This window comes from Passer domesticus, chromosome Z (assembly GCF_036417665.1).
Source record: "Passer domesticus isolate bPasDom1 chromosome Z, bPasDom1.hap1, whole genome shotgun sequence".
NCBI classification, from domain to species: Eukaryota; Metazoa; Chordata; class Aves; order Passeriformes; family Passeridae; genus Passer; species Passer domesticus.
Genome location: NC_087512.1, coordinates 57622044 through 57648794, shown reverse-complemented (window position 1 = coordinate 57648794; position 26751 = coordinate 57622044). Strand labels below are relative to the sequence as shown.

Sequence of the window (26751 nt, the reverse complement as noted above, 5' to 3'; positions counted from 1 at the left end):
ATCCTTACTATTTTGTGTGACTCATCAGTTTTGGTTCTCACCTCTGCCTCCTTTGTTACTGGTCAGACAGATTTGTGTCTCTCTGTTTATGGATTCCTCCTTTTCTTAATATCCCCTTTTGTGTTGAGAAAGTCCCTGATTAAACACCTTAAAGGAGCAGACATTCTTCCAAAGATTCTTACAATTAGTACAAGATTGATTAAATTACCATAACTGTGTTACAAAGAAATATGGAATAGAACATAATAGAAAACATGAAAGGAAATTTTTATTTTTTTCAGTCATACAAATAAAAAACAATCCCCATAGCTGTACTTGAAATAAGACTAACGGTGTCAAACATGGCAATTCTGAGAGAATCTGTATCAATACTTTATACCACAGAAATTGTATGACATACACTCAGTAGCAATAGTACTCTCCTTTATGTACATGTATAATAACTGTGCTTTTCCTTACACAAAGTAACAGTGCTCTTAAAAATAAATAATGTGCAATTTCAGACTTCTATCCTGAAATATGCTAATCTAGATCCCCATCTAAATCCTGGACACGTCTCTCCCAGGAAAGTCACCACAAAGAGTGCTTAGCACTTTGCTAGATTAATCACAAAAAAAGGTACTGAACCTGCATCTGTTTTTCTTCAAATTGTAATTAGAGAAAAAGTACTGACCTCAAACATGTTGCTTATATTGTCTAACAAAAGAATGATACAGTCATTACTACACATCAGACTCAGATCTGAAAGGTTCAGTAGATCTTATATCTGGAGAATGGCTCAGAGCTGTGGAAAAGAAATGTCCTGAAGCAGGAAAATTAACAATCAAACATTTATCTATTATTTGTATGAAATATGATGGACTGTCACAGACACATTAACATGTATCTTAACAAACAATTTACAATAAATTTATCTGAATTAATTCAAGTTGTTTAATGTAAAGCTGCCATAACCTTTGGGCAAATAGACACATTCTGCTGTCTTGATTTAGATTCTAGTTCTTATTTTTAATGTACATTTTGGAGCTACAGCAGGCAATTGATATAGCTGATGAGAGGATAAATTTGAGGAACACTCTGAACACAACTGATTGGCATTTCAGTTGTTCTTCACCGGGGCAGATAACATTACAACATTAGGGGGTCTTTCTTTTTATCCTACTACTTTGTATTAATTGTTGATAGTGTTGGATTTTAAAAGTGGTAATTAAAATATAAATTTATTATCTTCTCTGTGCTGTTGGCAGCAGAGGTGTGAATATAAACAAAACAACATAAATCACCCAAGGCAGCTATGAAGGCTTAAGCTGTTGACTGCTAATCAGTAAAGGACCACAAAGTGAAATCATCCCACCTCAAAAGTCTCTAAACAGCAGTTAAGACTTTGCTGCAATGTCCTGGGTCCCCTTTAAGAAAAAATCACACAGTGGAAGTAATCTATTTTTCCATTTAGGTTCTGAGGTGCCTTAACAGAAATGCTCCAAGAGTGCCAGGCAGTATAAGGGAAAGATAAGAAGGGTGTCTGCAGAGTCCATTGCTACAGCTTCCCAGCTGTAGAATGCAAACAACAAGGAAAGTCCTGGACATTTCTCACCTTAGGTCACCTTTGACCACGCAGTAACTTGTGGTCACAAACCACCTCAAAACAATTTGTTTTTGAAACATCAAACCACACACCAAAGGGCCTCCCAGAATCTTTGGTCTCCACATAGACACAGGTCTTATACAAGAACAAGAGTGTAAAATGACCCTTAGTCCTTGTAAAAACCTATGGAGTCACACTACAACTGCCACTTGTCTCAGACAGTAGTTTGAGACCCACCCCTCACTACATCACACCTAAGCTCAGGATAAAGTGAGGCAGGTGAGAGAAGAGGCGCACTGGTATGGAGCCCCATGGTTTTGGTAAGGAGGCACACCTAGGTGCTGGTTTAAGGGAGAGTGCTGTGAGAAAGATGAATGTGGATGATGGCAAAATGCCCTGAGCCTATGGCTCACAGTGTCCAAGAGTGCAGTACTGAAGGTAGAAAGCCTGCATAAGATGAGGTTAAGGCCCAGTTTTGAGGAGGTATGGGAAAACTCTGGTGTCTGTCAGAGAAATTTAGTGATAGGGTAAAAATCTAGACTCAATGGCTTTTGTACTAAAGTTAACTTCACTTGCAGAAAATCAAATGTGAAGCATGCAAAACCAAGATTTAGGCAAAGATTTAATTTATCTGCTGACTTCTAAAGGCAAATTCTCTCACCTATCTTTCTATTTACATGATATTCTTTTCATGTACTCATTTGCACAAAGATTTTTTTGATGCCAAGGAATACAAGAGTCCCCATTGACTTTGCTTCAGATGCATAATACATTGGCATACTCAAACCTTCCACAGGTGAACAAAATCACCTGTCAGTTAATATTTTAGACTACTTGAGCATGAGGTTTGTCTGTGGCCTGACACTAGAGAGAAGAAAAGACACTCCCAGAAGATAAAGTTGTTGATAAGGATGTTTCTCTGAGCTTCTGAGAGACTGGCAATCTGTGAATTCTTTATTCCAATAGCAATTTTGTCAATGTATATTAAATGTGCTTTAGAAGATCAACAGTAGCAATCAACATTTTCCTAACAGCAAGAACAGGAATATGCTCACCCTTAATTGTAGAAATAATCTTGTACTAAAATGAAGGCGTACATAGTGAACAAATAGCACCCTTTGTTTTATCAATATCAAATTAAACACATTCCAGTCTGCATGACTGTTTAATTCCTCATGATACCTTGGTTTCAGTAAGTTTCATGTTAGGACCTCTTATTGCACATTAGCACGTGGCCAAAGTAAACTGTCGTTAAGTACAAGAGTCTAGTGAATAAGGAAAGATGTTACTGTGTCTTACATATAATATAATTGACTTTCTACTTCCTGTAATATTTGACTGCAAGGCACTGATTTAGCGGCCAATAATTCCAGATCTCCAATCATGCATGATGAGATACATGAACTTAAGAGAAGAAAATGGGTAATGAAGAGCATTTTCAGCAAGTAAATATTTGAGAGTGGTAAAACATATAAAATTGCTCAAACAAATTAAAAATTCAGTAGATAGACTGTATATCATATTTGGAGACCAGGATCTAATGTATCTCTGAAAACATAACAAGAAAAATATCCATACATCATACTGGCATGCCTACTCCTTAGCCAAGAATAACATATGATATGAAATCATGATGTTACCTATTTATGTGCTCCTTTAGCACTAAAATACATCATGGGATGACAAGTTTTGTTTCTTAATGTATGCTGTACTGACACTCCACCCTCTCCTGTGCTCCTGTAATTTCTTGTTTTCTTTTGTTAGAAAGAAGGAAGTGAAAGAACTGTTGAGTTTTTTGACAAACAAGACTGATGATCAAAAAACCAACTGTGAGATAATGTGTTATTTCAGTCAGTTACACATCAGAACATCTAGATTATACAAGAGGTATATTAAATAAACAGATAATGTAACAGCATTAGAAGTTTAAAAGAACTGTATGGTCTATATTTTTGTCCACTAATTGGCTAGGTGGTTTTTTTCACTTTAATTCCACTGTCACCTGAGTTTCTTTAGACTTTTTCTTTCCACCAAGAATAGAACTATATATAGATATATATACACACATACATATAATTGAGTGCATGAAGTAATTTCTTTACTCTTGCAGTTTTTCTGAAGAATTCTATATGTGAAGTCTAAAAGAGGCTTTGAGATACTCTACAAAGAGGCTTTGATTTGAGATGCTTAAAAATAAATAACAAAGAATATGTTCCTTTAAGCAGCAAAGCAACATAAATCCACACAATTTCTCCAAGATAACGGAAAAATGTGTACAATAGTAATCTTTGGCACTGAAAACAAGGGCATCCTCTTGTATGTCTTCAAATATTTACAGGAAAGAAAAACTTATAAATCAGATTAAAATGGTATCTGTGAGGTTTCATGTAATGGGTACTGAAAACAGTAGCTAGAAAAACAATTGGGATGTTAAGGACTGTGTGACAGCAGGATGCAACACAATAACATTTGATAAAATATATTATGTTCCACTGCACCCTCCCATGCTTACAAATCTTTTTTCCTTAAGACAGTTCTGTAAGATAAAAAATGAATTTACTTATAACACCCTTGAAATCTTTTAAGGGCTCCAAAACTTAATAGCAACAAAACCCAACCAACGGCAATAACAAAAAAAAACAACAGAAGCTGAGGTTATAATACAATATCAGAAACAGTTCTCTGACTAAAGGCATTTACTGATTTTTTTCATCTTACAGACTTCACTTTCTCTACTCAAATCCATCGTGATATTTTCTGCCAAAGCCTGATTTATTTACTCAAGTAAATATTCCATCCACTAGGTATTCTTGTGTGGGCTGTCTGACCACAGCTGCAAATTGGCAGGCTCTTTTTCTTCTTTAATTCGTGATGAATGTGTGTGTCACTGCATCCTATAAACGCTACTGAGCATACATTCAAGCTTTGTTCTTAGTGAAAGTGGCACTTGAACCCTTGCAGTCAAGATAGCTTAGTGACTTAACACTTTACAGGTATAATAGCTGGTTATGTACTTCTGATATAACATGTTCTTCCAATGACTCAGTGGATATTGAAACAAATCCCCACTGTGGTCCCATTGCCATTTCATAACATCTTTATGATGAGGTGTGTATTCTGTATTTATTGTACAATACTTGTGCTTTATTGCTGTATGCATTTTCCTGTTGTTAATTTAAGTGCTCCTCTATTATGTAACACATACAATGTTTTAAACTCTAATGGCATCCTATGAGGACTGGCATTAGAAAAATACCGATACTTCAGATCATCATAATAGTGATACTTGACTGGTTTTCCATGTAAATCCTTTGGGAATGGCCAAAATCCGTACAGGTGAATTTCATCACAAAATCTGGTGGCAAGTGTATACATGAGAAGACCAGTGCTGGGTCGCTTAATGTGAACCTTGTTTGTCAGCCAATAGCTGCAAAGAAAGAAAAAGTGCATTAAGAAACTCATATAACTTCATGTGAAGAAATCGTGTGAACTTATTTTATCTACTATGCATTCATTTTACACTATGAATAGTGAAAGTCTCCTTTTTTCTAAACTGAGATCATAATGGTACTGTTCTGGTGCACCTTTATTCCTCCTAGAAGAGGTTAAGGGGGACCTTAGCACAGTGCTAGAAAAAACCTGGCCAACTAAGAGACTTACTTCAGGCTTTAATTCCAACATAATATCATGTCTGCAGAAGCTAGACCAACCTCTTCAGCCGACCAGGGAACAGCCCCTTGCTATAAAGTCTGACCTGTTGCAGTATTCATGTTATCAAGCAAGCCCTATGCTGAATATTTGATTGGTCTGGTGGTTACTTCACAAATTGCTTGTCTAAATAGAAAGCAAATGGAAATTATAAACCTAAGTTAAGAATGTAACTTTCAGAAGTCAGTAAAAGAAAAAGGAAGTATAAAAGATGTACTTCCTTGTGATTAAACACATAAAACTGCCTGTTGTTAAAGGCAGTCTCCAGATAAGCAAAACCTTACACTACCGATTTTTAAAAGGTTTTGTTTTGTACTCAAACATTCACTGGTCCAACTGAGACTACAAGACGATTTTCCTGAGCCAGTACCAAGAAGTTTGGTTATGGCTTTAAAAGCAGTAGAGAGTTTTCAAAGACACAAATGAAAACGTAACTGGATTCCAGCATATAGCTCATGTTACTACCCTCAAAGTCTGTCACCAACATTGTTCTACATCTTTAACCTTTAAAATCATTAAAATAGTGCCAGCTACTGCTGGTAAAACACCTCCCCCAGTGTCTGATTCAATAGAAAGTACACAAGTATTTTCTATGAAAATGAAAATGGTCACTTAGATTATTAAACCTGGTCATTCCTTTGCCTCAGACAAAGAACAACCATGCACACAGCTGTAGAGATCTGACTGCGGAAATGTGTGACTACAAGTGAGGGAAATAAGTATGACTTAGCATGACCACACAAATGTGAAACCATTGCAGTATGCCACTGTACTCCTAGTTGTAGGCTGTGAATTGCTTCTACCACAGTCTAGGCAGAAGGTCAAGTGAGATAAACCCACCAGACCAGAGTTAGCCTTGTTTTAAATGGCATTTCAATGAGGCTGAAACTTAAAATTATACATCCAGAGTGCTATAATGGCATTTGTGATGTAGCAGGAGGAATGTCCCACCATCCAGTATGAGACAGGACAGCAAAACTATGACTTTAATCAAAGTTTAAAGTATGTTAAAAGCAATAGATAAAATGCAACAGTTACATTAACCATCCCATTGAAACTAGCCTTTTCAGTTTCAATCTTTGCCAAAACCATAGCTTTGAATCATAGATAGGTATGCATGTGAAAGCTACTTTGGTATTTTTGGTGAGTTCTTTGATTTTCTTTGTTCTGTTGTTGGCTTTTTTGTTGTTGTTGTTGTTGGGGGTTTTTTTGTTTGTTTGTTTGCATTACACTGAGTTTATTTTTTGAAAACTGAAGGACCCTGCAAGCAGAAAACAGTTCTGAGCTGAGCAACTGCTTCTCCAAAGCCAGCATAGGGAGAATTTCACTTGGGTGTAAAAACAGGATGGTAAAAAGCATATTTAAGGGTGAATGCAGTTGGGAATGGGTACATATACAAATGACACATGAATATAAAATTTTTTATTGTCTTCATAAACACCATTTTTTAGACATAACATGCTAAGCAGTTTTCTTTTCACTCTGACAAACTGCAACTCTAAGACAAGATAAACCAAAGGAGACTCCATTCTAGAAAATAAGTTTATTTATGAAAAAGTTGCTGGAGGAAGAAATCAGAACACTTTTAGCACTTCATATCACAGATACGGCAGAACAGTTTAAAAGCTAATTACTTAATTTTTGTACAAACAGTAGTGGGTACAAACTGGTACCAACTCTTGAGAAGTTGGTACTTTAATCTCATGTAGTCATCCATCTAATATGAGGGTTTCAAGCCAAACAGCAGTCAAAATTGATGCATCTGGTACTACAGGGTACCACCATCATTCCAGCTGAATTTCAACCTTTCAGGAATAGGATGCTCGTGGCAGAAAATTAAATCAGTAAACAGGTAAATATGAAAAGGAAACTACATCTTACTTAAGCATTTCTGTCCAGAAATAAGTATGTAATGAAGGAGTGAGATTCAATGAAGACCCTCTTACAATTTAAGAGCATAAAAACATATATTCTCTCCTGTTTGTTATACTAAGGTATTATACACCAGAAGTTCAACTATTTGGTATTTCTTAAAAGTGAAAAGATACCCAAACTCTCTCTCTCTATATATATATTGAAAATACAGAACTTGATGTAATTAACATAAAATTTTTATAATAATAATGTAAAAATTTTGTAACTTGGGATCAATTATATATCAGATTAAAAAAAAAAAGAAATGCAAAAAATGAAACGGAGCACACAGTGCTCTAGGCTGATGCTTCGTAAAGGTAATTTATCTCTTCAAATTCCTGGCTCCCAACATCTGTTTGAATTAATAGAATTGTCAAGTGGGGACACAAATATCAAGTAGTCTTTGTGATTTTTGTTCTGAAAGATATGTGTCAACTTTTCAGTCACTCAGGTACCTGCTCTAATCTCTGAGTTAAGGCTGATTAGGGGTGGTTGATGTTATAGATGCTTTAAGCAATAAGCATCTTTGTACCGGTTTTTAGTTTCTGGCGTTTTATTATAGCTTTATTTTAAAGCATAAAGATACTGTCCTAATATACTTTTCTGGGATGCACTTATTTTCTGTTCAACTAATATTACATCATGAAGGAGGCAACTAACTATAGAATCAAATAAGAATCTCTCTTGTTTCTCACAACTAATCTCTAGATTTTCACTCATGACCAATTCCTGATTTTCCAGCTGGATACAGCATCAGCTTAACTGACAGGATTGGGTGGATCTCACCATGTGACAAAATAGTCATCACTATGAAGTCTGTAACTGGCTATGCAATGCACCGCCACTCATTTTCTTGATGCCTCATGCTAAAGCAACTTCTGAAGGCTGAATTTATTGAAGATTAGTGAATGTGCCAATGCATAAACACTCTTTAATTCTATAATTCCTGTAACTTGAAGTTGAGTAGCTTGAATTGAAAGAGTTCTCACTTCAAATTACCTTAAAATATATGACTGATGGTAATGTAGTAAAGACACTGGCAAGATAGCATGAAATTCAATTTATGCTCAAAAGTGAAAAGTAATCTCTAGGGTAAGAGAAAAACAGCACAAATAGTATGTTGAACCATCTGCAATGAAAGGAAGGTCAGGTGTGTACTTAGGTCCATGTATTTGCATTTTATAAAATTGCTGTTAATAAATACCATGTTTGCAACAGGTAACTAAAAGCCCTATAATATACTGTAAGAGTAAGGGTCACCCTGCTGACAGCAGGGGACTGCTAAAAATACCTCTTACATGAAAAGAAGGGATATTTGAACAAGTACTGGTTTCTGAAACAATGTCCTTGTGCTCCTACTATCAATCTGTCTAGTTTCACCTCAGCTCCTCATCCCAAATCCAAGCATCTTTGCCTCCAAAATTCTTACCCACTTCAGACACATTAGGTACTGAATCACAGCCACATGTCTGAGAACACTTTCACACAGTCCAATATAGATCTCTCTTCTACAATCCTTTCTTTTTACAGAGCATACACATTTCAAATATATTTCACATGATTTTAAAATCTGAACAATGATCCCTTGCATGTTTCACTGTATTTTACATTAAAAAATTAAAATAATCAAAGACATTTTTGGTATTTCTGTTAGTACTAGAAAGAAATACTGTCACTAATGGATTTCTACCGGCGTTATATTTCAGATGAAAAAAATACTTTCTGATGCTTTAAACATGCATGTTTTTGCTTCCTTTTTATTATTACCTGAATGAAACCTAGTTACTATATGCAGTTCCACATCATAAATAAAAGACATGTTTTACAATTCTGTATGTAGAAATGTATTTTTTGTCAAAGATCCTTCTTTGTCTCCACTAAGATACTACAAAAAGCTATAAAAATTATATAAATAATTGATTGTTAATTGAGGCATTGGTACAAAACCTAAACTTCTCAATAATAATGACTTTTAGAAGTATCATGAGATTATTTGTATTGGAAGGAATGTCAGCAGACCTCTGATAGATCTCAGTCCAATGTCTTTCTCCAAGGAAGACTCCTCAGCCATTGCTGGCTGGGCCTGTGCTCCAGCCCAACCACCTCTGTAGCTCAGTGTTTAGCTTGCTTCAGTTGGCAAATAATTTTTGTGCTTTAAGGGGGCTCAAAGGTGCTTGAGTGGGAAACTCTGTCTACATTTAAAAAAAACAATGGAAAAAGTGAAATTCTGCCCTGATGAATATGGATAAACAAATTATTTACAACCTACAACAATAAGCACTGTTAAAAGACCAATTTGACACATTTGTTTTTGAGTTTATGGAACTTCAATATTTTGGCCTTTAAAAATACTAAACCTGTTTCTACCAGATCAAAATATCACCTATAGTTAAATATACAGTCAAATCCACCAGACTTTCATCTGATACCCTCATATTTATAAAAATGGAATGCTTTACTATCAGCATGACTGCCGCAGCAATGTCAATTGAATAGCATGCTGCTACCTGATAATGACTTCTTGCAGCTATTGACAAAAATTTAATTAAAATAAACACATAAACCCATAGACATCCATTTTAAAAATAGTTAATGTTAAAATGATCTTCTGAGGAGACTCTATTACAATGACTAATACATGCAACTATTGATGCCAATCATCATTACATTATATGAATGGAAATACATATGGGGAATTCAAATTACAATTGTTTATCCTGTTACTGTGGAATAGATGACTTCTGACTAAATTAAAACATGAGATGTGCTTTCTCATGGCTGTACTCAGAGTGAAATGTTGTCTCAGACAAAGAAAATCAGATATGATGAAAATACCGGGTAATTTAGTGTACTTATCATCTTTATTCGCCTTATTTACAAATTCCATAAGCATGATTGTGAAATTGTCATAACATAAAGAGATTCAGAATCTGGTTGCATATATTTCAATGGGTTTTGAATTCCTTGTTCTGGACAGGGCTGAATCTGAGGAAACATATATGTTTAAACTCTGAATAGCTCAAAAGATTATATACCGAGCTCTGTTTCTTGGGATATCCAAGCTGATCTTCAAGCAAACCTACTTAACATACCTGGCTGTCACTGAAATTCTGTTCCTTTTACAGACAGAGAGAATATTTTTTAAAAGAGCTTTCTGAGAAATCATATATGGTATTTGAGAAGTTAAAATATTAACATTAATAGGAAGGTAGGGGAAAAAGATTTTGAAAGATGACAAAACATTTCAGTATTACTCAAGAGTGTCTGTGTGAGAAGCTAGAGGATGCATATTGTCTTGATTACACTTCCTCAAAAAATACTTCAGAACAGGACATGACACAGAGTAAAGCAACATATGCTATTCAAAGAATAAAGTAACCTCTGTATGAGGAGAGCATAGCTTGAAAAAGAGACAACTAGATGGGAAGATGGCAAAACACTCCAAAATTATGAAGTGGTGAAGGTGGCAAATAGGAATTTAATTACTACCTTAACATAAGCACTGTAACCATAAAAAATAACTCACTCAGTAAAGTCATTTATTAGTAGGTCTGAAATAAACACATGAAAGTACTTTTTACACAATGCAACGCTGAACTGGGAATTCAAGACAATAGCATGTTTGGATGCCATTGGCCAACTGACTAAAAAAACTCACAACTTGTCAGTGTTCATAAACCCAGTGGTGCTGATGAAACTCCTTCTCAAAGGTTTGCTAAGCTACAGATGATGCATGTATCACAGGGTAATCTTTCCTCTGTTTCTAACTTCCGCCTTTCTGTGTGGCACCTGGCAGTGGTAAGGCCACAGACTAGAAAGGGATCTCTTAAATAGCCACTTTTATGTTTTTGGACCCAACATCTGTTTTCTAAAGCAAGTGTTAGGGCACTTATCTTTTTCAAATTCAAAGAACAAATCCTTTCCTTGTGCTTTCTTATCTTCAGTGAAATTAATCACACCAATGACAGGAAAAACTCTTCAATTTACCCTCTCAATTTTTGTGGATGTTTTAATTAAAAATGCACTATTTTTGGTTTTCTTACCGAGATATGCTTTGTGCAGATTGTTGCAAAGGAATCTAAAGTGAAAGAATTAAAGTGTGAAAAACAACACAGAAAATGTGACACCGAGCACAAAAGCACTGCTGAGTGCACCAGATCAACTTGAAAGTTTTCAGGGCACAATATTTTCAAAGAGCAGACACAGAAAACCTTTTTCATTAAAAGGAATAATGCACTTTATGAAGAGTTGAAACTCCATCAGAGCTCTATCCAAAAAGTCAAGATTCTGTCCTGATCTGATCTGCCTCTTCAGTAGTTAGAAAAGTTCTCTGTTTTGAGCTGAATACATCATACTACAGGACAATAAGGGAAAGTAAAGCCTACTTACTTATATTTCTATGAAACTTGCCAAGAATATCCATCAACATATTTTAAAAATTATTTCAGCCCTCAGGAATCCATTTACATGAAAAAGAGACCTGACCCTTGCCAGTAAATATGGTTAGTTTTCTACTGAATAGAAGCTGAAACGACTACCCTTGCTTCAGAGTCATCAAAGGCATCAACTGACACTCTAGCACAGTATATGCCACTGCTAAAAAACATTGCTCTCTAAACTCACACACAAAACCATTTTCAAGAGTGAAACATAGCTTAATTTTAGAAGAAGTCATCTATAAATAATTTGAGATTTCAGTTGCACTAGATGTGCACACAGACACATAGCAAAGGTGCAGCAAAACAGACCTAGAATACATTTTACAGGCTCAGAAAGTCAAGAGCGAAATTTCTGGAGAAAAGGTTTTCTTTTCTGACAGATCAGCTCCTTACTGGAATACAACGGAAAGAGATAGATCTTCCAGTGAGGTATTCCATGGTTATCTTATTTCTGTGACATACTTGTACAATAACATATCTGCCTACTGTGCAGATAATGGAGCAAAATATAGAATTCTATTAATTAGAGAATCACAGAATTTATTCAGTTGAGCGGGACCTTTAAGATCAGTTAGTCCTCTCCCCCTGTTCTGGGCATGGACATACTTCACCAGACCAGGTGAAGTTCCATCCAAAGTTCCATCCAACCTGGCCTTGAGTAATTCCAGTGATGGAACATCCACAACCTCCCTGAACAACTTGTTCCAGTGTCTTAACACCCTCATGATAATAATTTCTGCCTTCTGTCTAATCCAAACCTACCTTCTTTCAGACCAAAACCACTGTCCTGTTTCCTGTCTTAGAGAGATCGGTAAAAAGTCTCTCCCTCTCCAGCTTTCTTGTAGACTTCCTTCGAGTACTGGAGGGCCACAGTAAGGTGTCCCTGGAATGTTCTCTTCTCCATCTCAGCAAGCCCATCTCTCCCTGCTCTTCCTCAGAAGGGCGATGCTCCAGCCCTCTGATAATTTGTGTCCCTGCTCTGTACCCACTGCAGCAGGTCCCTGTCTTGTTTCTGCTGAAGACTCCAGAGCCAGATGCAAGACTCCAGGTGGGGTCTCAGCAGAGCAAAATTGTGCAGAATGCACTCCCTTGACTTGCTGGCCATGCTCCTTTTGATGCAGCCCTGGACACCATTGGCTTTCTGGGCTGTGAGTGTATATTTCCAGCTCATATACATATGAAGACATGTTAATGGTTCCTTCAGGTTAAGAAATCCTAATCACTCAAAAAACATTTTCTAAAATCATTTTGTAGCCATACACTAGAATCCACCAGTGATAAACTTGCAGTGTTGCAAGACTGCAACAATTTTTCTTTTACTCCCCACAGAGACATTATAAATTAATGAACTGCCTTCACAACTATAAAATGAAAGTCAACGTGCCAGTGTGTAATTTCAAATAAATCTGGTTTTGATTAATACAGAGTGAACCTGCATCAAGTAAACTACTTTTTGTTACACATTTGTTGAAAACTGCTAGCTCTTTGGGCTTTTTAAAATTCCCTTTACAGTTCTAATGGTTCTAACCACTATTTATTATTTTGTATATTTTCATTTTTACCTTGTTCCATGGAACCATTTAAAAATATGGAAATATTAAGGACTAAGGTAAAACCTTAAAAATGTTGGAGAACATTTGAACAGTGTGACTGGTAGATGTAAAAATGGTGATCAAGAAGCATGCATGATTTTACAAGGATTTGAAATGTCAGATAGGAGATGTTTTCAAATGGTACATAAACAGTCAAATCTAAGTGACATACAATATCTTTAGCAACATACAGTAGCAACGATAAAACACAAAAGAGAGAGCATCTGATAAACTAATAAGAAATAGAAACATCAGGTTGAATATCAATATTAAACAGCTATTTGCCATAATTTTATAGTCCTTCTTTTTCCTTTGCTTCATTCTTTCTGCATGAAACCTCAGAAGATAAACTATTTACCTACGTCTAATTATGAAGCACAGTGACAAAAGAAAAAAACCTTGTATGGAAAAGTTGTGTGGGATTGCCATTCTAGAAAGCACACTGGGCCCAACTCTAAGAATTAGAACCAGCTTATAAAACTAGGTAAAAAGAATGCAACTACATTTTAAATAAACAGGGCTACAAATGGTTTCAGAGGACATCAGTGCCCTTTTTTCCTCTTGTATAGGTTGCAAATATTACTTCTTTTCTTCTCTAGAAAGGGCACTGGTATTAGTTTGGATTAAACAGAAACAATGAAGCAAAGGGATGACTCATAATCAGACTGAAAATGGCATAAAAGTATTTTTTTCGTCTTAAAAACCTGATTTTCTACTCAGTAAAATAGAATTACCTACCACCATTACACACACAGAAACTTACAAAAAGGTCGGAGAAATAAGCTTGAAATGGGAGAAAGTGTCAGGTAAAATCCCTAAAATGGTAGTGTACAGAAAAGCTCCAGCATTTCCTAACAGCAACATGGGAAGGCAGTCACAGGAAACAGATATTTTCAGGTTTTAGGACATTTATAGCCTAAGCTTATATTTTGACTCATGTTCCTGCTGGGTCTGTTTTAGAAGTAGACTCTTCCACTGAAGAAAAAGTTTGGCTGTGAGTGGTAACAACTGCTAGAAAGAATTCCTTTGCTCTCCATCATTTTCTAGGGCTCCTTTTTCATCTACAGGTGGTACATGGCTGCTGTTCCCTATAACTGGAAAATTTTATGGACCCAGAGGTTCATCCAGACCAGCTGTGACGGATGTGGCTAGTGGATTTCCTTGGCAGGGGTTTTGTCTGTGGCATTAGGAAGGTTGTTATCAGCAGCCATCCTCAAGCTGAATGACAGTAACACAAGCCCACTCTGTGACATCTTCTATTTCTGGAGTTAAACTGAGAAATATGAACCCAAGAGTATAACCCACCTGACCCACAGGGTTAACTCTAATAGGCAGAGATCAGGCAAGATGATAAATAAATAGCCTATTTTCTATCAGCCTTATTCCCTTCCTGAAAGTAAACTTATTATACTTAGAGTAGCTATTCAAGCCTCAAAGACTATTGAAGCTGTCCCTTGATAATAACTTAGGTTAGCAAACCATGATAATAACTTAGGTCAGCAAAGGTACCAAGAAATGAATTTGACCCATGTTCTGCATAGTAACTTGGTTACACAGAACCAGTGCCGCTGGGTATGTAAAACCAAATGTTCATACTAATCTTGAACTTCTGTGCTTTGTCAAAATGTGTCCTAGCATTGTGACTTTTTCTGGGAATTGGTGAAGGCATAACAAAATTATATTATTTTTTACATTCCATTAAAAATTACCACCAAAAAAATCTCTCTCCCATACCAAAAATAGGCAAATGGAATGAAAGAGGAATTTGGTTTGTTGAGGAGGGTCCCATGGAGAGTCGGCTGAGTAACAACACTCACAACCAATGTGGCTAAATGTCGTCCCACTTTATTCAGCAACTTTGGCGTATTTATCCTTCTCTATACACTGTCTCATGCCACTAATGCTTAATGCTCATTGGTTAAGTAGCTATATTCACACATACATGTTAATTACTGATTGGTTGTTATGCTACAGCATTTTTAGCTAGGGTGTGCCAAATTAGCAGTTCCCATGATATGCTTGGCATTTGGCTTCATCTTGGCACAATGCTCATTCTTCCTTGTTGTATCTATTCGAGGCCAGTACGTGATCTGTCTTCTTCCAAGGACGGTATGTGGTCTTCAGAGTAACTCTGTAATCTGCAGGCCAGAGCTGTCCAATTCCCGCAGGAGAATATCATGGCCTTGTTCAGCCAAGAATCCCTGTACAGTTTGTAAAAAGTGTGCAACCGATGGGATAAAATTCTTCAACTGTATTAGTGAACGCTTTTCTGGGAAAGCCATGTCAAATTAAGAACATGGAAAAAATCTTCAGTTGGAGCAAAGATATAACAAATTCAGTTTAAGGACAGTAGACTAAAAAACAACTATGCAACCTTAGTGCAAAGTTGTAACAGTCTACCAGAGTGACTAGGGAAATTGCTAAGTGCTTTGAAACACACAGGTGACTTCAGATTAAATTAATAAAATATGGATTTCAAAAACAGACATTAATTTTTAATATTTTACGACATAAAATTAATAATATAAAGTATTAATACTTCATATTTTATGAAGGCATTACAACAGATTATAACTGATTAGCATTTTTCCTATGAAAATTTGATCAGAATATTACTGGAGGGCTGCAATCAAAATGAGTAACTCGCCCTAATTCTAGTTTTCACCATTAGATCTAGTCTTTCCTACTGAGTGAATATCTGTTCTTATGCTAATGGCCAATTAATATATTTCTGTAACAGAAAACAATCCTGTCTAACTAATTTTCTCTCTTTTCAAAACAATGCAAATACAGTCATGTTCAGAAGAAAAATCTAATATATGAAGAATAGGAATAAAATGCAGCATCCGCTATGCATAGTAGGGAATCAGGAAGATAATAATGGAAGGACCCACTTAAATTGTTAAATTCTGCCTTTGATGACTTCAAAATAATTTATCTGTTGCCTAGAACATCCATTCCACAGGCCTGTATTCTTGAAAGCCCATTAAAAAAAAAAATCATCACTTACATCACCTGTTAATTTTACCCTAAAAAAAGAAAAAGCTTGCTAGGAAAAGTTGTGTTGAATTTCCATTTTGGGCCCAATCCTAACAAAACAGTTATAAATGTAGGCGAAAGAAAACAACTCCGTTTTAAGAGGGCTACAAAAGAAAGATGATCCTAGGATGAATACTCTGCCCTCATCTGAAAGCATTTCATTAATGGCACTGATACTGAAAGTAATGTTGATAAGTGCAGCCTGTAAATTTGAGAATATGTTCAGGATGCTTTTTGCTCACTGGACTATAAACAGTTTTAAACTGCTTTCAGCTTGTGCCAAACTGACAGCTGAAGTCAGTAATGTCTAACATCAGGTCTGGATACAGTAAAACAACATGTTCATTGCTATGCTACTTGTTAGACATTTTAAAGTTCTTAAAGTTCTGTATATATAAATACATATAAAACATATTGAAGCTCTACATAACTTCAGTTACATAGAAGAAAATCTGGTCTGTTTTGATTTAATAATAAAAAATAATAATAGTTTTATTTAACTGAAGTCTCCTATTTAGAAATTATTAAAGAAAATATGCATTACAGGACCTTAAATTTGATCAGTGAAATGAACCAGAGCAGATTAATCAGATATAAAAGCTATTGATTTTACTTTCTTTCTTGGAATGATTTATGATGATAGTCTATTCTATGATTGTCTGCTTTATGCCCAAAAATGACTGCTGTACCTTTAAGGCCCAGGACTGGGTATGTGCAGGGCTGGGGATGGGGGGAGCTTACGGGGGTTTTGGTGTACAATTTCAAGGACTCATTGTGGATCTGTTCCATGGCTCTATGAGGTTTGGTTGTGCTTGGCCAGCTTGGTTTTGTTGGTGCAGGCAAAAAGCTTTTCCCTTCCCTGGCTTGAAGAAGCTGCACTAGAGATCTTTCATCTGCCTTGAGGTGAACTCAACAGCTGCAGATCTGAAAATGGAGTGGGACTGGCGGGAGCAGGGCTGCCCTGTTCCAGCCCCAAGCCTCAGGGAGCCAAGGAAGAGAAAGCACACCAAGAGGCTCCAGACCAGGTTTTTTGCCTGCCATGACTGCTGTGGAGAGGAGGTCAATACCAGAGAGCCACCAGGTGTCTTGTCTCCTGCTGGAACTCCTCTGTGGAAGCTCCACTTCCCTCAGAATGAGAGTTGGTGCTACCTTGAACCATGTATTGGGAAGAAGTATTTCTCCAATATTTCCCCCATTTTTCAGGCATTTTTGGGTTTTCATTCCTCTGTGAATGTGAGGCGGAATACAAGCTCTGATGGTTCAGTGTTGTTTTTTCTTCCTTGCATTGCAGGCATTTTGTTGTTAAGAAACTCTTGGAGTTTGGTGGTTTTTTTTGGTTTTGTTTTTTGGTTGTTTTTTTTTGTTTTGTTTTGTTTTGTTTTGGTTTTTTTTTGGGTTTTTTTTGTTTGTTTGTTTTTCCTCCACTTTCTTCTAGTATTAATTTTATACTGGTGCAGGGACATTGTTGGAACTCTTTTAGAGGAGACGACTCATTACAGTGTGTCCTCTCTTAAATTTGTCTTGGAAGCGAGACATCATCAAAAACCCCATGGTCATCACTGAATGAACTAACTGAGAATTAACCAAGCTGGATAGAGGCAGGCTTCATACAAATAGAAGCATACTACTTCAGTAAATGGAGGAGGCAGAAGTTACTCCTTTACCTCCAAAGGTTACACAAAACCTTTGACCAGTCAAAAACATTCACTGAAGCATGTACCAGCATGTGCTGAAGAATGTGTTTGAACAGAAGCAATTTACTGCATCACAACTTCATGTGGAACTCAAAGTGGCAGATTGCCTTACAAAATCCATTAAATATGAAAAGCATACTTGAACATTACAGAGGAATCCACACACCAAAGGACCAGTGTCTTTAAAGAATAAATGAATGCTCACTGTTCACATCCTATTAAATTCTAACTCATTGCAAACAATACCAACCAAAATGCCCGTTAAAATGCAATGGGATGTGACTGGAGTTCTGCCAAGCCCATCAACTTGTTTCACAAGGATATGCAATACACAAAGAAAAAAACTGTTTTTAGTCACTTCTACAATATGACACCTATGTGTAAGGCTTCAGATCCCATTATGGATTTTACAAGCAATAACTTCCCAAGAGAAATGTCAAAATGAAGAAGATTAATGGATGCTTTTACTCCACAAAATTTTCTGTCTTTAGCTCGCTTTCTGATCTGACAGCCTTCTGCATCATCTTCTCTTCTGACTATATACAAGATTAGTATAGAGAAAAATGACAAAAGACTTTGCCATTGTTGGCTAGTATTAAAAAAAAATAGAAACATGTCCTCTGTATTGTACAACATGCTTTATTTTCTTTATGTGGGTTTCACACACTTTAAATCTGCACTGCATTAAAGACACATACAGTAGGCAGGTATCTACTATTTTTCACTTTAGTAGTGCTGTTATATATCAAATAAAGAAAAAAGGAATCCTGAACCAAACCATATACCCACTTCACTAGACTGAAAGATTAAAACAAAGCAAATTTAGAAAAAGAAAAAAAAAGGTTGTGTAAATGCATTTAGAATTATTTTAAAAGGAAATAGTTATCACATTACTGGTTAAAGCCTTTAAACAAAATCTGAGCTGTCTTCCTGTTACTTACAATGCTATCATAGCATATTGGCTTTACTAGGTTACCATCAACCATGTAACCTACAGTCATTTGAAGTGAGATCTTCAGTCTGAATTCAAGCTACTCAACTTTAAGTCATCAATGCTATAGAAATAATATGTGTTTACACACTGGCACATTTCCCAGATATTCTGTGCCCAGAACTTGCTTTGCATATTATGAACAAGTTTATAGAATTTGAAAACAAAACCAGAAAGACAGATTTCCTGTTCTCTTTCACCTCTGCTTCAGAGAATGATGATTTTACCAAAATAGCAATGATAGCCTGCAATCTCATGAGTTAACACAAGGAGATCTGAGGCATAATTTTGTACTCTTCACCAGTCTTTATGTATTATCCTTGCTTGTGAGAAGCCTACTGTTCTTTTAACAGATTAATTTGGAAAAGATGTTTGCTACTAACATCTTCAGAGAGCTGACATTAACATATTCATGAACCAAAACTTCCTCTATCCATATCCTCTCAAACCTGTTCTCACTCTCCTGAATTCATCCAGTTCATATTCTAACAGACTCCAGAGCCAGCTAGCATCATCCCTCTGAATCTGCTCCCACTGTGAGACATCCCTGGGGGAAACCCACAAACTACAGCAAATGAACTCTTCTTTGGAAACCCACAACAAACCCCTTGTAGGCAGCAGAAATTCCAATTGCCACCAGTAATCTATGGGTCAATCCTACATTTTATTTCTAGCGCCAGCATGCAGAAGTACTCCTGCAGCAGGCTGAGGTGTCCTATCTGCCTGGCACTCATTTTTTGATAGCACAGCTACACTCCCTGAGTTTCACACATCTTCCAGTGGATGCCTTTTAGAGAGGAGAACACACTGCAGCATGGAGGGAGGGCTTCTCTCCTTGATACTACTGTCTTTATCAGACCTCAGGATTTCTCTTTAGTGATTTTTAAATGACTGTTAGCTTTCTAAAAGAAGATAACACTGAGATTATTTTCTGAAACCTTCTTGTCATTGACAGCTATGTAAACCACCTTTTTTCCTATTGTGTTTCAATGCTCTGTCCATTATAGACTAAAAGGTGAAAAAGGCAAGGCCTCACCTGTAAAGTTTGTGCCACACATGAATCTTTCTACGAACTCGTTAGCCCATCTGTGTGTTACATTTCACCTGAGACTGAATAATTGATACAAGCACAAGCTGTGCCACCTGTTGGTTTCAGTATGACTGCGAAGCACCCATTTACTTCCCCTCTGCCAATTCTGCTAGTGGGTGTGCCCACACTTATATCAAAATGGAAAAAAAAAAAAAAAAAAGGAAACCAAACCCCCCACCTTGTGAGCCTCCAAAATTTCTGAAACCAAGGGCTGCACTTATTTTTGGTATGGCCGTATCTCAGGTTCATTTACAGGTCCTATTTTCTTACAAAAGTAAATGATTACTCATTTTCTTTGGAAAGTCCCCTGTATCCCAGAGGAAGGCAATTAAGTACAAATAAATGTGAAATGAAAAAGCAAGTTCTAGCAAAAACGTTTGCTAAGTCCATTTTCTTTGACTACTTCCCTGAAGACATGATACAAAAATGCAAATTATGACACTTGCTTCCACTAAATACATACTAGAAGACATCAATAAGCTGTTTTGGCAGTTTCACAAACATTAAGTGACTAATACTTAACATTTCTGTATTTTAAGCAATATGGAAATATTGCTTTAGAAGTTAGAAATTAAAGTAATTCCCTTTTACACGTTATAGAAGTAACTATTATTTTCCCAGTTTTTCCTATGGTCTATTAATTCACCTGTTGAAGACAGAAGGCCAGAGCTCAGAAAAGGACTTCAATAGAGCAGTGTTATAGTATTGAATTACTGACGTGATTCCAAACAGCACTAACCTCCCACACGGGTATAGATAGGTCCTCATGGCTACAAATGAGGGTAAGGATAAGGACAAGCATAATACCTAAGAACAGGATTCACGGGAGCAACTTCGGCTGAAAGGGACACACAAGACACAATGGAGAGGGATAGAGACTTCTGTCTAGAATGGGGCGGAAATGAGTACTGGTGAGAGACTTCAAATCTTATTCCATCCAAAACACATGCACTACTAGCATCTACCTCAACTACGGTGAGCCTTCCAACAGCAAAGGAGCACAATCCAGGTTTATCATCTAATGAATCAGTTATTTTCTTTGAAGACATGTTCTGCTCTTAAAACATCACACCAGGCATGTCAGTACTGACCTAACCCTCACAAGGGTCTGAAACAGAGCAATGCTCACCCTTTTTTTCACGTTCTAATTCTTTGATGTAAACTGAAACACGCTAACAGGCTTCCCTTAGCCTCTGAAAAGCCTATATACGACTTGTGTATCATATAAACAAATTCCTTCCCTCACATGGGGGCCTGATACTACCCAGATGCTCTCACTCCCCTCCCCCTCCTCAGTGGGGTGGGAAGAGAACAGGAAGAACAAAACCAAGTCAGAAATGAAGATAAAGACAGCTTTCTAGGTGAATGAAAGAACCATCTCCCACTTTCTTATTCTGCTACCACAGTTGCATTGCTTGCTGAGCATGATGCTGGATTGCATGGCATTTCCTTTGGTGGCAGGGAAGTTTTGAGGCTGTGCAAGTGCCATTCAGGCACAGCCAAAACATTGGTGTGTTATTAACAACTTTTTACCCACAAACAGAACACACAGCACGTACATTTTGGTACAAATGTTCAGGAAGATGGTAGCAGCCATTAGTCTTAGCACTTGGTAACTCCAGACAAAACATCCCCACATACTTCTCAGTGCTTCTGACCTGAAACACTTAAATCTCTCCCTCTATACCACCAAGAACTCAGAGACAAACAAATCCATTTAAACATTCTTGAAGGAACTCATATGCACTAAAAAACAAGGCTACAGAAGACACTAAGCCAAACTGCTCCTTCCTACACTGACACCATTGTTTACGTATGTGCCAGAGTTTTATTTCACTGAAGCACGACTCATGTTAACAGCCCAATGACTTGAATTGACAAAAGCAAAAGGCCAAACCATACAGTGCATATAGCTTTGTTCGCTTATTTCCACATCACCTCAGTAATTAACTAAACATTTGAAGAAATCTGTTAATGGCTGGATGCTTAATACAATCTTTCCTCATCACAGAAGATCAGTAAGATTAAAACTAAATGCAAACATCTTTAAAAACTCTTGGAAGGCATTACAATCAAAATAAAAAGTTGAATGGTTATTATTGCCTTATCTTGGAAGCACCACTTTAAAAAAAGGAAGGAAACCTAACAATTTCCTTTTGCATACATGTTCTAGCCAGAAGCAAAAGATAATTCATCTCATATGTCAAAAATAATCCCAAGACAAGGTATTCTCAATTCTATTAATACTACATGGCCAACATCACTCTCTGTGGATTCCCGTCCTGTTACTGGTTCATCAAAAATTAGACTACAAAAAATGTTTCTAGTTTGCTTCTCCATTGCACAGCTACACGTTTTTTACAGGAGTATGAAATGATCAAATGGGAGTCATAACACATTTATATGGTTTTCAGAAACACAGGTTTTATGTAAGGGAAAATAAATAAAAACAACTTGAAATAAAAAAATAATACAGTAAGTACCAAAATAGGTTTAAAATAAATATAAATTTGCAGATACACTATCTGAATAAAAAATGTGTTACTCCCTGCTTAGCTCCTAGGAGTCATTAGCATTAGTTAGAGCGCTATTGCTCATGGTAGATAACCTAAACAACAAAACTTGGAAATGGAAAATTTCATTCCTACTCTTTCTTATGACTAATTCTGTTGCTCTCACTAGTTGAAACCTGAAATCAATCTGGGAAGAGTAAGTTTTATAAGTGTTAGCTATATAAACATTGCTGAAAAGGAACAAAGCAGTTGCCTCAGTAAGAGATAAAACTGTTCTCCCAAAACAAAAACTTACAGAAGTGTATTGTCAAAAGGTAAATAAGAATTTTAAAAACTGGATAGAAATATCCCTGTTATCATTATAAACTTATCTTGGTTTCCTAGCAGAATGGACCAGGGAGTGAAAAATATAAAAAAGCAGTTTAGTGCATTGTCAGTTCTGCTTTCATGTCCTCTACTTCAACTGTCCTTGCCTCCAATGAAAACTCTCAAAAAGTGTGATATCTCTTGACAGACCTTGCTAAATCTTTCAGAAATGTGATAAAATAGAAGAACTTGTGCCAAGGAAATAAAAGTTCATCCTGTGAAACTTTAAAACAAGATTAGAGCACATCTTTAAGAGATGCAGGGGTGTTGCTGCTCCAGAAAGCAGCTGCTAGACTGAAAAATCAACTCTGGAGTGTTGCCATGTCAGCAAAATCACTTCCTGCTCCCTGCATAGAACTGGATATTGGGATTAGATGAACAACTTTACACAATAGATTAGGTTCTTAAAATCCAAACTAACTGGCTTCCCATTTGTTTGTATAACGTAAAGCCAGTTCCAAGGATACCTTAGGTTAGGGCACAAGGGTATTTATAATGTAAAACTCCTATTTTTAACATCCACATATATAAAAAAACCAGGACTGTACTCCACTGAAAAGTAGCTAGTGTGAATTTTTTTCCCCAGTATTTTGAATATTTATATACATGATGCAAAGGACACAGCAATTTTACATTTAGAATTCTGTTTTCAGTGTAATGGCCATTTTTTTCCCTCAGGTGATTTATTCATCCATCTATTCCAAAACATCTTTTCTTAATAAATACATTTTAGCAGTTAACTGAAAAGGGAAGTCTGTTATCAGGAAGAAAATAAACAGAAGTGTTTATAAATAACTCACAGTAGCTGTTTCTCAATACAGAGCTGCTGGAAAACTACTTGATTTCTGCATGTTTCAGTTTCTGAAAGTATTTCCTCTGTAACTCCCAGAGTAAAGAACTCTGAAGATGTGGTAAAGTTGCACAAAAGGTCACTGCATCCAAAGAATAGCTGTTTGTTTTGACTAATAAAGAAAAAGAGACCCTGCACTTCAAAGTGACCATTAATAGGTACAGCATACTCCTTACATAGACAAAAGTCAGAGATTTCAGCATGAGTTCAGCCATGTTTAATGCAGGATAATACTGTTCTTTCACAGGCAGCATCAAAGAGGAAATAAATAGAGCACAGGCAAATCCCACAGGATCTCCACACAATTGTTCCATACCCAAAACATGAGAAGGAATCTAATGTGAAGCAATTTCAGTGATACTGCTGCTGAGTGACTAATAGTTCAAAATATCCAGTTTCCTACTGGCTCCAATTGGAAGAGCAGCCAAGAAAACATTCTTACACGTCAAGATGAGTGTGAGAACTTTGTTTTGTGAATTTAGGAGAGGAAATACCAGCAAAAACATCACAGAAAACTAGTGTATTTTGAATCTGTATTGCTTGTCAGGGCAAGGGGTTGGTGGTGTTCAGCCTCTTCAACAGACGTCTTCAAATATTCAACAGCAGAAGCACACACACACAAAAAAAGATCTGTGCAAGGCTCTGGGAGTTAACTGACCTCCACTTAATGTACCAACTACATTGGGAAAAAAATCATGCAATGGCTCCCAAATCACTTTCAAAATCTCATATTCAAAACTTACTGATCAAGAAGTGAAAAAGAAAAATAAAGGAAAAATGATCACAGGTAACCACTTGAACTAAATCTATTGAAGAAAAAAAAATCTGAATACAATGGCCATTTATGATACTACTAATTTAAAAAATAGTTATTGTGCTGGACCTTGTATGTATATAATCTGGTTTTAAAACCTAAATTCTTTCTGAGATTCTAGAGAAGCATTCATCACTCACAGCAGCTTTATTAACCATGAAATCAGCAAAACAGTAGTTTCTTTTTCCAATACCACATATACCTTCTTTTTAACCCAAAAAGTGCATAATGGACAGAAAAAACTTTTTAAAATTATCTCAGAATTCAGTCAACTGATCAGTAGAGACTATCTGATCAATAGCAGTTCTGGAACACTATGTGCAGCTCATAACGTTTCTTTCATTAAAAAAGAAGGAAGAACAGGAGTGAGAATTTCAGTGCAGTGCTGTGATTGTAGCCAAACTGACCTGTTACTAGATAAAACTCTAATACAACTTTATACTGCATTAGAAATAAAGAATTTGGCATCATTATATCAGAAGTCTAAGAAAATTTATGTTCTGCCCTTAGAAAGTGCCTAACACCATATGCTTTAAAGGTTAATGAAAGAAAAATTTGACAGTTTGATGCATATTAAAAGGAATACGGACAACACTTTATAAAACCTTGAGCCTGCACCCTTCAGCATAAGACATTCTCTATATGTATTTAACATGTCAGGTTGGAATCATTAACCTTATTGATTATTAGATATAAAATTATTTTGCCCAAAATTCACCATATCTCCATATTTTAATAAAATTTTAGGGTCATTAAATCAAAGAGCTCTTCATATCAATTTAAATTTACTGTGGAGTTTAAAACACAAATTCAGTAACTGCACAAATCTATGCAGTCATATCAGATGACACGGCTAGGTATAATCTAAAATACACTTAATCCACTTAATACACAATAATTCAGATGGCAGAAGTTTTGTTGCCTCATTCAGAGAGACAATATAGGTACTAATACTTTTTTTAAGACAAAGCCCCCTAAAGGACCTTCAAACTGGCCAGTTAAAGACTGCACATTCTGAATTACCATTCACATTTGATAATTTTACCCAGATTTAGCAGATGGAAATTAAAACTGTTGTTTGAAAACTGGAAGCAATCTCAGACAGTTTTATATACACATACAAACAACCATAACTATATACTACAGACATTTTGAATACTGGAAAATTCAACACAATCATGGCCCATAAATAGTTAAAGTCTAAATGTCTGACAAAATTGAGTAACTCAGTAATAAAATACTAGTTTTCTGAAGAATTCCCTAATTTCACAGGCAATAGATCTTTTTCCAGTGCCAGAAGTGCATCACAGAGGGAATGCAGCAGTTAATCTATGAGACATAGAAAAATACCCTGAAGAATAATTTATGCCTAAGCTTTACTTTCATACTACATTGGATAAAGGTTCAAACATCTCTTCTAGACTTATCTCTGCTGCTGTAACAGTAAGTACAGCTACACAATCAGTTAATGGTGTACAAGCCAATAGCAGTACTTTAAGGCATCTTCCTACACCCCACAAACAGCACATTTCAAGGAACTCAAGCTGAATATTACTATACTGACATAATTTGATGTACGAACACACTGCATTACCATCATCTTTTGAATGATTTTCAGGCATAGACCTATATATTTTCAGGCATAGGCCTATATATAGTAGTTACAAAGACACTGGATACTTCATCTGACAGTTTTGTTTAATTATGGGGTTAAAAAGAAAAATATCTGCTTAAAGCATGGATACATCTTTTTTCTAATAAGCGGTTTCATTAACATTTTCGGTGATTCTGATCAATGTTTTTGAATTGCCCAAGCATCTGGCCAAGTTCAAAAGGAGAAAGTTCGCTCCAAATCCCAGATATTTTATGAAGGAGCTCTGTACTTTCAGATCTGCCAGGTTTCATTATTTACAGGGTTGCTTCCTTACCCCTGATGCTGTTTAGATTGTATTTTTTATCTTCACAATTGTTTCCCAAAGAAGACATGTAGCACTTTCATCATACACTGAATTCAGATTATTTTTAAGATTCACTTATCACAAAATGATGATACATTTTTTTAAAAAAAAGCGCATTTGGTAAAGTTATTGTGCAAATGCATTTCAGTTGTTTGCAGCAGAGCTGGCTAAATGAGTGGCCAGCATCTATTACCAAAC

The 26751-nt window shown here is 36.2% G+C and overlaps 1 protein-coding gene across 2 annotated transcripts in view; it reads right to left on the bottom strand.

Moving 5' to 3' along the window:
* Positions 1-248: 248 nt before the first annotated feature.
* Positions 249-26751, bottom strand: part of ST8SIA4 (ST8 alpha-N-acetyl-neuraminide alpha-2,8-sialyltransferase 4) — a 53677-nt gene continuing 27174 nt past the window's right edge. For both annotated transcript variants that reach the window (XM_064405473.1, XM_064405472.1), the window contains exon 5: positions 249-5012. In XM_064405473.1, the coding sequence (XP_064261543.1) occupies positions 4730-5012 (283 nt within the window). In that variant the 3' untranslated portion in view covers positions 249-4729. The remainder of the gene's footprint in view (positions 5013-26751) is intronic.